Source organism: Macaca mulatta, chromosome 4 (genome assembly GCF_049350105.2).
Source record: "Macaca mulatta isolate MMU2019108-1 chromosome 4, T2T-MMU8v2.0, whole genome shotgun sequence".
Taxonomy (NCBI): domain Eukaryota; kingdom Metazoa; phylum Chordata; class Mammalia; order Primates; family Cercopithecidae; genus Macaca; species Macaca mulatta.
The window spans coordinates 24,271,539-24,286,487 of NC_133409.1; the positions used below are offsets into that span (position 1 = coordinate 24,271,539).

Below are 14,949 nucleotides of genomic sequence, written 5' to 3' on the forward strand. Positions count from 1 at the left end.
AGGTCACCATCTTCTCTGTTTGAAAACCAGAACCACATTCAAATTTCCAACATATAATTCTTTCTCTCTCCTTTTCAAAGTTAAGTTTAAGGAATATAGAAACCTTACTTTGAGGTTGCTTTCAATATTCTAGGTTGTATTATGTTTTTAGGCCAAAAGATTGAAATTTAGACCCTTTAGTTCACTCTTTACAGATCCGTAGATGAAAAAGACTAAGAAGATAAAAATCCTCTCACCACACCAAATTGGTTGGCTATCCTGGAGCAGCAGACTATAAACTGCAGAAATCAGAAAGACCTGGGATTGAAGGCTGATTTGGAAGCCATCTGAGTTTGAGGTCCCAGGTAACCAATTTATTCCGAGTCTTGGTTTCATCATATGTAGAAAGGGACAAAGCATTCCTCCACGACATAAAGCAATGTACATAATAGCTGGCCCAAGTAACGCACTCAATAGACAGTTGTTGCTGCTACCACTGTGCAGCTCAGCCTAAATGAACTACAACCTACCTTCCCAGGGTCACTGGAAAATCAGAAACTCTAGAGTCATAAATACTCACCTTCTTTGGCCTATTTGAAGTCTTATTTCTCAAGGGCTTAAATATCCTCTTTTGAAATACAGAAGTTGACCAACTTCCTTTGGGGCTTGATATATTTTATATGAAATCTGAATTTTCAAAAGTGAATTTCTACAATTGAGGGTCTCAGGCCATTTCTATAAACTTCTGATTCTAATTCCTATTAAAATATTAAATTTAAATGAATATATTCTTATTAATAATCATGATGTTCTAAAAGTTTTCTACTGACTTACCCTGATGACAGAGGGGGTATCTGGAGCCGGGGGAGGACAGCAGGTAGACAAAGCAGCCTTTAACACTAAATCTTATGAGATTTATCCTAACAATGTGAATTTTGCAGTCTACCTGAGTTTGTTTTAAAATAAACTTAACTTCCCCTTTAAATCTTTAAGATTGCATTCCGGTATGCCCCATGTATTCAGTGGCTTCTAGTATACAGTCTTACGTGAGTGGCAGTTTAAGAAGTAGATCCCATCTTTTATTTAAATTCCATGTACCTATTAGTTAGTCAACCAATAAACAAGAGAAGGTTGGAAATTTTTGGTTAAGACCTACCAATAAAAAAATAAGAATTGGAGAAACTGTTCTTTCATTTTGATTTACTTATATCAATGACCACTGAATCAAAGAACTGACTAAACCAGATTCATCTATAAACTGAATATATGGTATGCCTAAATTTACACCTAAAATCAAGAGGCGAGTATTACAAATCATGAAAAAATTATGTCTCAGTACTAATCTCTATCATTATCTTGGGTATTTTAGATTGATAACTTCCACCTTAAATGTATCCCTTTTCTGTATATTTTTGTCTACTCATTTACTACACATATATGTAAATGTATGAGATAAAGTGATAAAGACTGCTAACATGAAAAAAAAAGTCCAATTTATAAATTATTTTGTATGCTTCCCTCCTTCAATCCTAACATCATGCTCCATCTCTCTGCAAAGAAAGGCTTCTTCCAAATCAACGTATCATGAGATCATGGACAGGAAGTATATGACCCCATGTAGGCAACAGAATGAACACTTCAAAACCTGTTTTCAAATAAGTATCTGAAAGACCAACCTCTTCACACTAGACAAGACAGCACTTTAAACAATTCTGAAATTTGATATTTTTATAGGCAACTTATTCACCAAAATTAGCTACATGATAATGTATTTTAATAGATTTCAGTAAGTGAAATAACAGGCTTGACAATGAAAATAACAAATTTAAGTTTTGGTGCAGATTCAGCCAGTTTCCTTTTGCTTGAGGAGTTATATAAAAATGCAAGCTTTTCCCGAGGAACACATAAATTGTTTCTTTGGACCTTCAAGCCTTATGATGTTTATTTTGAGTCACATTTGTATTAGAATTCTCCTTAATTATTATCTTATGATTCCATACAGCATGACAGATCTGATTGATTGCATTAAATGGAAAAATATTTCTTGGAAAAGAACTTTTCAGAAATATTTAAATTCTATTCTGAGTGCTTGATTTTCAGAGTGAACTCAAAAGTGTCATAGTTTTCGTTTTTAAAAGGACAATTCTCCAATCCCTAAAATCAGTGGCTACTCTTTTGCTAGCTATTCCTCCAAACTCTGTATCAGCTTTCTACTTAGTGAACTATGAGCCTGGATACGGGGCTGTAATCACACATGAGAATCAAGCAAGCTTTAATAACTGCCCACTACACACCAATGCAATATTTCTGTTTAATATCAACTGTTTCACTACAATCCAATGTAAATAACTAACAACTGCTCCATTACTAACACATGATAACGATGCTTTATCTTTAATCAATGGCTTTGTCAGAAGCAACACGAGACTTTTCAAAGCCATTGATTAAAGACTGGTAACTACCAATAAGCCTTGCCTATGTTTAGGCTTAGCATATACCTTTATTTATAAATGATACTTCAAAGTGTGTGCTGGATTACCACTTTGAGGATTAAAAGCATACAGCTCCTTTAAACAGATTAAATTGCGATATTTCACAGTGTAAGTCAGCGTGTCACAGTGTGTCCGAGGAGCCTTTGGCTTCCTATTTAAGCAACGTGACAAACCTCTTAAGACCACTAACAAAGTGCAAGTTCTGTGGGCCACAAAGATATGCAAATATCTATTTTCTCTATGTTAATAGATTGGTTTTACCATGCAGGTACAGAGGCTCTCAAGCAGCAGCCCTAATTACCATCATAGAGAACAGCACAGTATCCTCTTAAAACCAAAACCCCACTTTGGGAGGCCGAGACGGGTGGATCACGAGGTCAGGAGATCGAGACCATCCTGGCTAACACGGTGAAACCCCGTCTCTACTAAAAAGTACAAAAAACTAGCCGGGCGAGGTGGCGGGCGCTTGTAGTCCCAGCTACTCGGGAGGCTGAGGCAGGAGAATGGCGTGAACCCGGGAGGCGGAGCTTGCAGTGAGCTGAGATCTGGCCACTGCACCTCAGCCTGGGCGACAGAGCGAGACTCCGTCTCAAAAAAAAAAAAAAAAAAAAACCAAAACCCAAATCATCACTCTCGGCAAGTATTCCCTAGCATTCAGATGGAACACACTCAGTAACTTCATTTAACAGGATAATTAATTTAGTTATCTGCACCCATCAGGATGTAACACGGCTCTAAAACAGACCTTTCTCAGGAGCAACACTAGGGCAAAAGTAACTTCTTTCATGCTCTATGGCATGGAACTCTGGACCTAAGCCAAGTACTCAGTCATGCATTTGAGAAGATCCAAAGTTGCTTCTTGAAGTCAACATATATCCTCCTGACAGGGAACCCTACAACTTAACTTTCTTGAAAAGTAGGAGGGCATTCCAACTGGCAAACAATCTGGATCTTTACATTGAAGGAAAAAAAAAAAGTCACCGTTGCCACCAGTACTTATGTTCTCCAAAATACAAGGTGTTCATTACAACCAAAGGCATGATCCAGATGCTTGCCAAAGATCACAGTTGCAGTGTGTTGCTAGTTAGTGTCTACAGCAGGCTGATCATCTATCCTTTGCCATGCTCAAGGCTCTGCCTCTCACACTCAGATATCGCTTTATTGCAGTCTAGAAATGTGGCTTTAAGGAAAATTTCTACACAGCTTTAGCTTTTACAGAGGGTTAATATAAGAAATTGTTATCTGGAGAAAAATTCTACATATTCTATAAAATTCATTACAGAAGATAGTTTTCAATATTTCTCATGTGAGGTTCTAGGTAACCAACATTGTTTTAAGTGCCAGTAAAAGAACACAATTGAAATCAGAAATACCCAAATAGAAAACCCTTGATCATTTGTTCTTACGTAACTGATCCTCCTGTTGTCAGGGGCCACTCAAATCTGTTCTGGAAATAGGTTAGGTAATAACAGGTAGACCAGCTGACTTGAACTCCAGATCATCTGTAACTATATAAACAGATGACACAATACAGCTACCCTTCCACCTGAGCTCTTCTTCCAGCTGAGTATAGCATAGGCTGTCAGGAAGTAGGACAAGATAGCTTAACTTCTCATTCATTTAACAAACATTTATCAAATCACTATCGAACAATAAACTCTAATTAATACTGTAATATTAAGATGACATGGCTAACCTCAGAGGACTCAAATTCTCTGGCTGTCTATATATTTCTCAATTCTTTGCATTTCTTCTCCAATTAAAAAAACACAAGGTCACTGAGTTAGGCAGACTGTGTTCATCAAACCTGAGATCTTGCTGCATAATTTGGGACAGACTAATTAACCACCTATTCATCTATAAGTATAGGGAAAAATATCAGTTACTACTCTGTATGCTTGTCACAAGATTAAACAAGATACACCCATGAAAAAAATCACATATTATAATACTTGGTATGTATCACAAACTACTAATTTTTTTTTTTTTTTGAGACAGAGTCTCACTCTGTTGCCCAGGCTGGAGTTTTTTTTTTTTTTTTTTTTTTTTAATAGATATGGGGTGGGAAAGGTCTTACTATGTTGCCCAGGCTGGTCTTGAACTCCTGGGCTCAAGAAATTCACCAGCCTGGGCCTCCCAAAGTGTTGGGATTACACGTGTGAGCCACCACGCCTGGCCAAATAGTAGTTTCCTCTTTCATTTCTTTCCTACCGAGATAGCCTGGTACTAGCTAGGGTTCTCTGACTACTTTTCCTGCTAGACTAAATGCCCGTAAGAGTAAATACTTGATCCTTAGAAGATACTTAGTAAATAATACATGAGTGAATGAAGAGTGACCAACCAAGAATCAGTTTTAGATTCTTTGTCCTAAGATTACTTTGAGCTAAAATTAGAAAACTTATTCATGGAGTCAATACTTAGGATTTTCTCCCAATATCTATGTGCTTCTACAGATACTTGAACTGAATACAAGCTCCTTCTGTGAACTCCTTGCTCCTTACTCCCCAGAACATATTATCCCAGTGACTTATTTTAAGCCAGCTATTAAAGTCATTTGAACTTTGTGCTACCAAGTATGCAAAATGAATCAACTTCCTATGCCCTAATGAAAAGAAAATGAGTTTTAGTTAATTACAGTATAAAACAATAGAAAACTTTACACTTTTCAGTGATATAAATTGGATATTTCACATTAACAAATTTATTCTTGAGTATAAAATTTGTTTATACTTAGGAGCACCACAGGATAAGCCAACTCTCAACAATAGTGTTTGTTTTGCTTTTATTTTCCCTTTGCAATGAATTTAGATGCATTAACTTTTCTTTTTTTTTTTTTGAGTCTGAGTTTCTCTGTGTCGCCCAGGCTGGAGTGCAGTGGTGCAATCTCGGCTCACTGCAACCCCTGCCTCCCAGGTTCAAGCTATTCTCCTGCCTCAGCCTCCCGAGTAGGTGGGATTGTAGGTACGTGTCACCATGCCTGGGAAATTTTTTGTATTTTCAGTAGAGATGGGGTTTCACTGTGTTAGCCAGGAAGGTCTCAATCTCCTGATCTCCTCGTGATCCGCCCGTCTTGGCCTCCCAAAGGGCTGGGATTACAGACGTGTGTCACTACGCCTGGCCAACTTTTTTAATAATACGCTTACACTGTCAAATAGAATACCTTATCAGGAAAAAGTTTTAACTAAAATGTAAGTAACAATATTTATAAGCTAGAATTATACTACATGTTATTTAGTATAATTTTTCTTTTTTTTGGTAAAGCTTTTTCAATTTCTCCTTTCTCCATATAAATGAGAAAAATTTCTCAATTTTTTTGAAGAAAAATCCTGTAATTTTAAAAATAATCATTTGGATTTCTGGATAGAATGGGTGAATATAAGACAAATTCTTATGTGAAATATTAAAACCAACTAGAATACAGTAAGCTGAAAAACTTCACAACACAATGATTAGAAAAGTAAATCAATATACCTCTCCTGAATTTATATGTTACTATTTTTAATATGGGAAACATTGTTTGTTGTTGACAACATATTTTTTAAAAGGAAAACATGGTAATACCCAAAGAGAGACCTGCAACAAATATTTTTCAAGACCTCTTATATTAAGAAAATAGTGTAATAAATACATTTGAGAAATGTGGCTGTAATTTTTTGAAATATATTTAATTTTTATAAATACATAATAGTTGTACATATTTTAAAATTATATCTTGAAAGGTATAACCCAAAACTATCATTAACAGGCCTAAAATATATATGCAAAAGTCTGCATACTAATTGAGTGAAATTTTATTAAAAAATAAAATAAAAATTTAAATAAACAAAGAAAACTTCAAAGTTCAGTATCTTAGCAATAACTCAGTGTTAGTCGAATCCCTTCATCTTACAAGTAAGGAAGCCCAGTAAATTCTTCTTCTCTTCTACACAGTCTGATATCCCCTATTAAATTCATCTTTCCTTCTCCCAGGTCCCCAGGACCCATGGAACACATTGAAGACATCCTGTGGTGGTCTGAGGGCAGCCAACTGCCTTCTGTTATAGTAACATCTCGTCTGTTACCTTTGTACTTACTCATTTTAAATAGAACTGCTCCTCATCCTCCACCAACCCCAACCCCTGGCCCCAAGTCCAGAGCTCCTCAGACTACCACAGGTCGCACAGGTTGTGAAAAGAAAAAAACTGCTATGATATTTGAGGAGGTTTGGGGCAACAATGCTACAATTATCAGATGGACAAGTCCAAGATTCAGTAAGAAACTTGGACACTATTCATAAGTCAAGTGTTATTAAAGTTTGCTTTCCAGTTTTCCATCATTAGTGTTTTAGAGGAATGTAGTTATTATTCCCTTACCCTTTCTTGAAAAGAGAGATATCAATAGGTCTCATATATAGCTAAAGATAAGCCTACAGGTTTTTGAAGGTAGGTAGCTGATTTTAATAAGAAGGTAGAACCAAAGAAATTTTTTTTTTTTTTTTTGGAGATGGCGTTTTGCTCTACTGCCCAGGCTGCAGTGCAATGGTGCAATCACGGCTCACTGCAACATCTGCCTCCTGAGTTCAAGTGATCCTCCTGCCTCAGCCTCCTGAGTAGCTGGGATTACAGGCACACACCACCATGCCCGGCTAATTTTTGTATTTTTAGTAGAGATGGGGTTTCACCATGTTGGCCAGACTGGTCTCAAACTCCTGACCTCGTGATCTGCCTGCCTTGGCCTCCCAAAGTGCTGGGATTACAGGTGTGAGCCACCACGCCTGGCCCACAGAAGTATTATTAAGAAAGCAAGCCTCCAAAATGAAACAGTTTTTTTCCAGTGCTTTAATTTTTCATATTTAGCTCTATCAATATCAGCACTACCACAGGTCACTCTAATCAAATAGCTCCATAACCTTGAGCAAATCACTAGCTCCTCATGCCTGTTCTCTCATGTTTAAAATAGAAGGGTTTAACACATTGATCCCCAAGGTTCCTTAATATTGATTGGAATATGGTCTCCTTTATATTCTAGATTCAATTATTAGGCAAATTAAACACAAACTCATCTGCCTGTCTTTAAGGTGCCCCAAATGAGGTATATATAGCAATTAATTAGGGGAGTAGAAACAAAATATTAAACTTTTAATTTATGTAAGTTTTTAATTGAAACAGATGGGGGAAATACTTAGCTTTACTGATCCTTAATATTCTGCCTAACACTGGTGTCCTCATTTGGTCTCTGAGAGCAAGAGTGCCACAAAGCAGAGGCAACAGCGAGAAATTCTCTTTGTCCACTTTCAACATACAGAATGTTACTTGTGCATGGTGACTGGGATTTACAGATACTATCAAATGCTTACCCAACAGACAAGAGACTTACGAGAATTTCTGCAAAGTGGTCTCAGATTAGAAATACCGATAATGCACACTTAAGTGAATGACTAAAAAATTCCATGGCCTACATGTTTTCTTTTCTTAGAATAAGTTGTCAATATCATTATAAAGTAAAACAACGACTATCAAATCAGAGCTGATAAGATGTAGTCCTCCCCATCTGAAATTATCAAAAAGTATTAGAAGTATTCACTATCCTTAATTCTGACTCTTTCCCTCAGTATACAATGGGCCTTGAAATATTTGCTGAGAACGATGGCACACAAAATTTAAGAACGTATATCACATATATAATCAATTTGTTTTTACTGAGAGGTGTATAAGATCCACAAAATTTGAAGCTTTCTTTACGGGAAAATGAACGCTGCTGCTGCTGCTGGAGACACCATGACACCGTGTAAAAGCATAAGCACTGGAGCCCCACGGACCTACATCAGAATCATAGCTCTTGACACACAACCAGCTGTGCAGTCTGGAGTAAGCCTCTGAGGTGCAGATGTTTAATATACAAAGGTGTGAAATTAATGTCCATCTCATAGCATTGTGGTGGGACTGAACAAGAATACTAGGCACATGTAGGTCTCAATAAATACTAATTTATTTTCTCTTACCCTTACTTTGCCAAAAAACAAGACACAAATTTGTGTAGTAAGTGAGGACAATTTAAGAACACAGTATAAGATAATAATATTTGTACTATCTAAAGTTGCATTATTTTTGTTAGAGTACATTACAATACAATAATAGGGCCCATTACAGAATTTATCCATGTTAATTGAAATTTAAGGACTGAATTAGCAACTCTTATTTAACTTACCACATTAAAATCTAAATTTTCTTCAACCCATGATTTTGCTTCTTCAAATTCATTTTTCATTTCCATAATAAAAAGTGTATCCAGGGCATCTACTATAGTTGCTCCTTTGATATTACCTGAAAATAGCAGAAAAATATTTGATAAAATACTTTGGCTAGATAAAATATATGTAAATTGACCACACCTAAGACAGGGAGAGGGTAATACTGGATTTATTAATAAGCAATAATATTAAACATAGTCTAAAATTCTTTCAATGAAAGTATAAAACGGCACCAAACCAAAAATTATCACAGGCTATTGACTGATATACTACTCTTTAAAGTTTCTTCTGAGTTATAAAAAATAAATGTCTCAGAAATTTCTCTTAGAAATTTCATTTGTGATTGCATTCTCTCTCTTTTCTTTCCTTTTTTTTTTTGGAGATGGAGTCTCACTGTGTTGCCCAGGCTGGAGTGCAGCGGCACAATCTCAGCTCACTGCAACCTTCATCTCACGGGCTCAAGTGATTCTCCTACCTTAGCCTCCTGAGTAGCTGGGATTACAGGCGCATGCTACCATGACGGGCTAATTTTTGTGTTTTTAGTAGAGACAGGGTTTCACCATGTTGGCCAGGATGGTCTCAATCTCTCGACCTCGTGATCCACCCGCCTAGGCCTCCCAAAGTGTCGGGATTACAGGCGTGAGCCACTGCACCCGGCCTGTGATTGCATTCTCTAGCAAGAAAAGAACAGGCCTAAAACCAAGGAGCAACAGACTTATTAAGACTAATGTAATCAAAGTGCACCTGTGCAAAACTCTAAATATAATTAGATCTAAAATTGTTTAGTGATAGTTCTAAGAAGACATTACTCTAAAATGAAATTTCACCCCCGTATGAACTCTGACTGATGCTAACTGCCCTCCATCCTCTACAAGTCCTGATCTCTGTGGTTTACTTCCTCTGAATTCCAATGACATGGAGACTTCATGTTGCCCTGGCATTCATCACCTTCTATCTTGTATTAAAACTACACATGTGCATCTTTTAGTCTATAAACTTTTTTCTTCTTTTGAGACAGGGTCTTGCTCTGTCCCCCAGGATGGAGTACAGTGGCGCAATCATAGCTCATTGCAGCCCCAGACTTCTAGGCACAAGTGATTCTCCTGCCTCAGCCTCCTGAGTAGCTGGGATTATACGTGTGTGCCACCATACCTGGCTAATTAAAAAAATTTTTTTGTAGAGATGAGTCTTGGTATGTTGCTCAGGCTGGTCTCAAACTCCTGGCCTCAAGCAATCCTCCCACCTTGGCCTTCCAAAGTACTGGAATTAGAGGCATGAGGGATGCACTCAGCCTATAAACTTAGAACAAACAAGTCACGTCTTACTTATCTCCAGATTCCTTATGGTGTCCTGTGAAATTGTGACAATGATGCCCAATTGTAATTGAGTAGTTCAGCTTCAAAACGCATTTTAAAATGTTTTTCTTCATCCTTTCTTCCAGTCTCAAGATGTAACCTTGAAGCAAACTGTAGAAACCTTTTTCCTTAGTCTTAAAATATGCCCCTGAAACATGCTTTGAAACTTCACTCCCTTCCCTTTCCCACTATGCACTCTTTTACCCCATGAACATTTACGTAATTGTATACTTGGATCTAATTATGTGCTTACTTAGAAGTTCCAGAGACTAATCTTGTGACAGATCAAGGATGGAGACCCAGTTGCAAAATTTCAGAGATTACCTCAAGGCAGTTAGTCGGCAACCCAGCCATTGTTGATACAACATCAGCCTGCACTCCAGGTGGACTATAGCTAGAGAAAGCCACCAGAACAAGACACGCAGACCTTACACTCAGGCACCCTTCCCATATGCCTCCCAGTCCAAGTTCCATTTTTAAGATCCTCTTCCCAGCCTCAAGTTTGAAGCAGTTTCTAGAGGAGTAAGCCAGCCACCTCTAGTTTTGGAAATAAAAGTCATTTTCCTTTCACTGAACTTCATCCTTGTTATTGGCTGTGCAAGTGGCAGGCAGCCGATCCTACACTCAGGTGCACAATGAATGACTGCTGAAAGACTGGGCACTACACTTCCTATATATAATTAACATTCTGGATGATCCAAGACCGAATCTATAAATATAAATGAAAATTATTTCACTGGCACATGCCTTTCAAATGCCAAGTTAAGAAGTTATTAGAAAACTATAAATAACAGGATATTAAAATACTTGATTTTCAAAAAGATAAAAATTGTAAACTTTATCTAATGATAAGGAGAAAGAAACCTGAAGTCACTTGCATTTTGTGACATGTTTTACTGTAATCCAATTTCCTTTAACTTTTTCGAAGCTAGAACTATGGATTCAGAAAGACACTGGAGGGAATATTTTAAAGTGGGCATTTTGAAATATGATATCAGCTTCATATTTTCATTGACATTTCATTTCTAGGTTATTAACAGCCTTACGTTAATATTTTTATTTCTTGTATTGTAGCTTTACATGAGAATAATTGGTCGGGCACAAAATACCTCTCTTTGAGGTGCAGTTTTACTTGAAATCTTTTTACCAGCGAAATATTGAAATAAATAGTTCTAGTTTCCTGTTTAAGATGGAATTGGGAGATCACGAATATTTAAGATGCTTTTTTATATTCATTAAAGTTGTTTAGGAAGGAACCAGTCTTTGTCTATGAAAAAGATGGAAGGTTCAACATAACTGGTGAGAAACAACCATGAGAAGGAAGCAGACCTGAAGAGCTCCCCAATGTCTCAGAACTGGGAGAAGATTCATAATGCCTAATACTTTCTCCAAAAAGGTTGTTTTTAGGGTTAAAACTCAAAATCACTAATCTCAAACGAAACACTATTTCCTAAGAAGCCAGGTGGTAAAGAACTCACATTTTCCTAACTTCTGCCTGGTTTGCTGAGTGAATATACGGTACTACATATTACACAGATAAGAAATCTGACTGAGAAGCGGGCTAAAGAAGTCAGTTAAAAGTTTTTCTCATCTGTAAAAATGAAAACTTTGTATGCCTTTGTAACAAGTTCCCCTATATTGGTATTTCTATAATAAGAAAATCATTATGCATCTTATTTTAATTTGAAGATGGAATGAGATTAAATACCATTTGAATTATTAATATTTCATTTCCTTATGCTAATACCTGTAGCTCTTTTTCTAAGAGCAAGTTCTTATCTTGATTATGAAAAGTGTTTTTTTACTGAAAAAGCCAATGAAAACCAAAAAACAAAAGTCAGGCCTAAGAGACCTAGCATATTTTTAATGTTCAATAACAAATTTTAAAATCGTAAATGTTTTAACAGAAAACCAAACAATCCCTCTGACAAAGATTATGGCAATTTAACACATTAACTGATTTCTTAAGGGTACGAACGACTTTTATACAGATAAAAGCAAAATGGAGTTATAATTTTTTCAAAAAATGTTATAATAAACAATGAAAAAATAAAGACCTCTGGCTCTGCATGAAGTTTCAGAGTTTCTCTCTTCAATTCATACCTCTCCCTTACCCATGATAACTGGTAGCTGGATCCTAAAACACTACTTTAGAAGTGTCTGGAATTACTTCTACTGCCTCTACTTCAGGTACAGGCTCTATTCATCTCAAAACTGTGTCACTCTGATAGACCAACAGTCTCTTTTCTTCTACTTTTCCCAGCTCTTTCTACCTGTTCTTGCAAACCCTGCAATGCCCTTCTCCCAACCTGAGGTCCTACTGCTTCCTCAGAACTTCATGAAAGTATATATTGAACCACCTGGTGCATTGATAATTCACTATTTACATTTTATATGTTGTGTACTAGGCAAATACTTGTGTAAAGACCTGTGCAAAGACTTGTATTATTTTCATTATCACCAGTGCTACAAGTAAAGCCAAACACATGGAAGGTTCTAAATAAATGGAAAAGCAACATGTCAGAATTAGGAGCATGGACTCTAATGTTAGCCACCCCAGGGTTCAAGTCCCAGCTCTGCCAGTTAGTAGGTGGCTATCTCTGGGAAAACTAATCTCTGGGCCTCATTTTTCTCACCTATAAAATTATATTTTAATGAGGCTAAATGAGATAATGCAGGAATGGCATTTGGCACACCGTAAGTGCTCAATAAATGTGAACTGAAACTATTATGTGAATTGCTATTATTTAACATTTTCAGTTAAAGTATAGAAAGTGTTCTATTGTTGAATTCAGAAGTTCCTGAGTAACACTGTATTCCCTTCATCCTGTTACTTACAGACAAATTTTTAAGGATTAGAAAGAAATCAAGTGCAGTAGGAGGATACTGGGCAGCTCTGTGACCCAAAGAATCCATGAAACCCTTGTGTTACTTAGCTTTCTTACTTCCACAATGGAATGTTATTAACACCCACAGTACCAGTCACAGAGAGCTGCTACAGGAACCAAATACAATAAAGCGTGCAAAAGTGGATAAATGGAAGTTCAATTAACCTAATCCATCCTCACTTTCTCTTCCATGGTACAAACAGGAGAAACCTACAGCCAAAATTGAGATACACTGAAGATCACCATGGCTGGCAGCCTTGCCCAGCTTATGTATAAAGGCACAGCTTTTACCTAACAGGAAGCAGTTAGTGCAGCCCACCAAGTGCTTCTATGGTGGGAATCACCCCAGAGGCCAAAAATCCTGATACTGCACCCTATAAACATTAAGTGAGAATCTTTATAAGTATGCTCCAGGAATCAGTACTCTTTAAAGTTACGCAGGTTATTCGAATACGCAGCCACTACTCTAACCGAAGGACACACTATGCACAATCCTTACCTAATTCCATCAGGTGTGCAAGTTTCCTAACCAAATGGCCTGGGCCATATTACACAGACTTCTTCACCATCCATAAGCTGAAGCAATTGGGGAGAAGTTACTAAGTTACTGAGAAGTTACTAAGTCACTAAGAAACCAAAGCACATCTACTCACCAAATAAACTGCTTGAATGGCCTCCTTTTGATATAGGTTTCAGTTCATTTAATCCCCAGGCATAACCTTTATAATTATTCCAAGCATGTTTCATCATCTGAGAAATAAAATAAAAACAGGATTATAATTTGAATGGAGATGTTTTTCCTACAAAATAGGTAATATATGGAAGAGCAAAGGCTGAAACATTAAAATTCATTAGTTAAAAGGATGACTAAGTGAAAGGGTTATGATTATATAAACCAGAAGACACATGCTCATATAAACATGCTCGTACACATACACACTACCCTTTTATGTTTACAAATGGAAAGTTTTCTTTTTGAGTTCGTTTAATCCCATTTAATACAAATACCATTTTCAAAAGTCAGTTCCCAACAACAGGAATTTAGCTTATCTTAAAAGTATGAACCATGTCTACATTTATCTAGTTCATTTTCATAACAGATTAATTCTGCAAAGACTATCTTTAAAATTCATATTTTTGCACAAAGTTCTTCTTACTTTGTTGACCTCACAGCTTACAGATAAATATTCAGGTTATCCCTTTAAATCACTTTGATGTTTCTTGACCAAGACTATATGGAGAAGTATTTTAAAATATTTACAAGAAATAAAAAATAAAACTGTGATCATGACTAGATTTTGGAAAAGCTTGTTTATTTTAACGTGATCAATCTTTAATTGGATACATATGTGTGTATATGTATGTAACTGAAGATTGATCCAGTATATTCCTAATTGAGGGTCCATGCACCAATAATGGTTTTAAAAGCCAAACCCCTCTGCCATAAATTAGTTGTATAATTTTTTTTCAATGACTCAAAGAACACATAATTATTTTTGTACACATATTTTTTAAACGGGTTGGGATGCTTCAACTGTCTATAACTTATTCATGCCACCACCCCCAATTTATTATCAACAGTAATCAAAATATGGACATAATTGGAAAATGTTCCAATCTGGCTCCATATTTCAGAGTATCTTAAAGCATCACATAAAGTTATAGATATTATTTATGGGCCATTTACCACTCAAAATCTTCATTGAGATCAATATCATTTTATTAATAACAAAGTTTTCATACGTTCCTGAACAAAACAATCAGCATCTTTAACCAATTTGTAAATTACCTTCCTAACTCACCACTATTATTACCAACAGTTACCAAGAATCAGTATTCTCTGCTGAGTACTCTGCTAAATACTGTGACTTTAGTATTGTAACCAATTCCTGCTACAACCCTATGAAATATGTTTTATTACCATTGTTAGGGAAATGAAGAAACTGAGGCTTGGAAGTTAAAAAAACAACTTTAGTCAAAGTCATCACATTTTCCCATAGACAAGG

The 14,949-nt window shown here is 36.4% G+C and overlaps 1 protein-coding gene across 3 annotated transcripts in view; it reads right to left on the reverse strand.

Moving 5' to 3' along the window:
- MAN1A1 (mannosidase alpha class 1A member 1) overlaps positions 1-14,949 on the reverse strand; it is a 176,839-nt gene that overhangs the window by 114,444 nt on the left and 47,446 nt on the right. For all 3 annotated transcript variants that reach the window (XM_015137511.3, XM_015137512.3, XM_077999321.1), the window contains exons 3-4: positions 13,597-13,693; positions 8,658-8,773 (exon numbers count right to left, since the gene is read on the reverse strand). In XM_015137511.3, the coding sequence (XP_014992997.1) occupies positions 8,658-8,773; positions 13,597-13,693 (213 nt within the window). The remainder of the gene's footprint in view (positions 1-8,657; positions 8,774-13,596; positions 13,694-14,949) is intronic.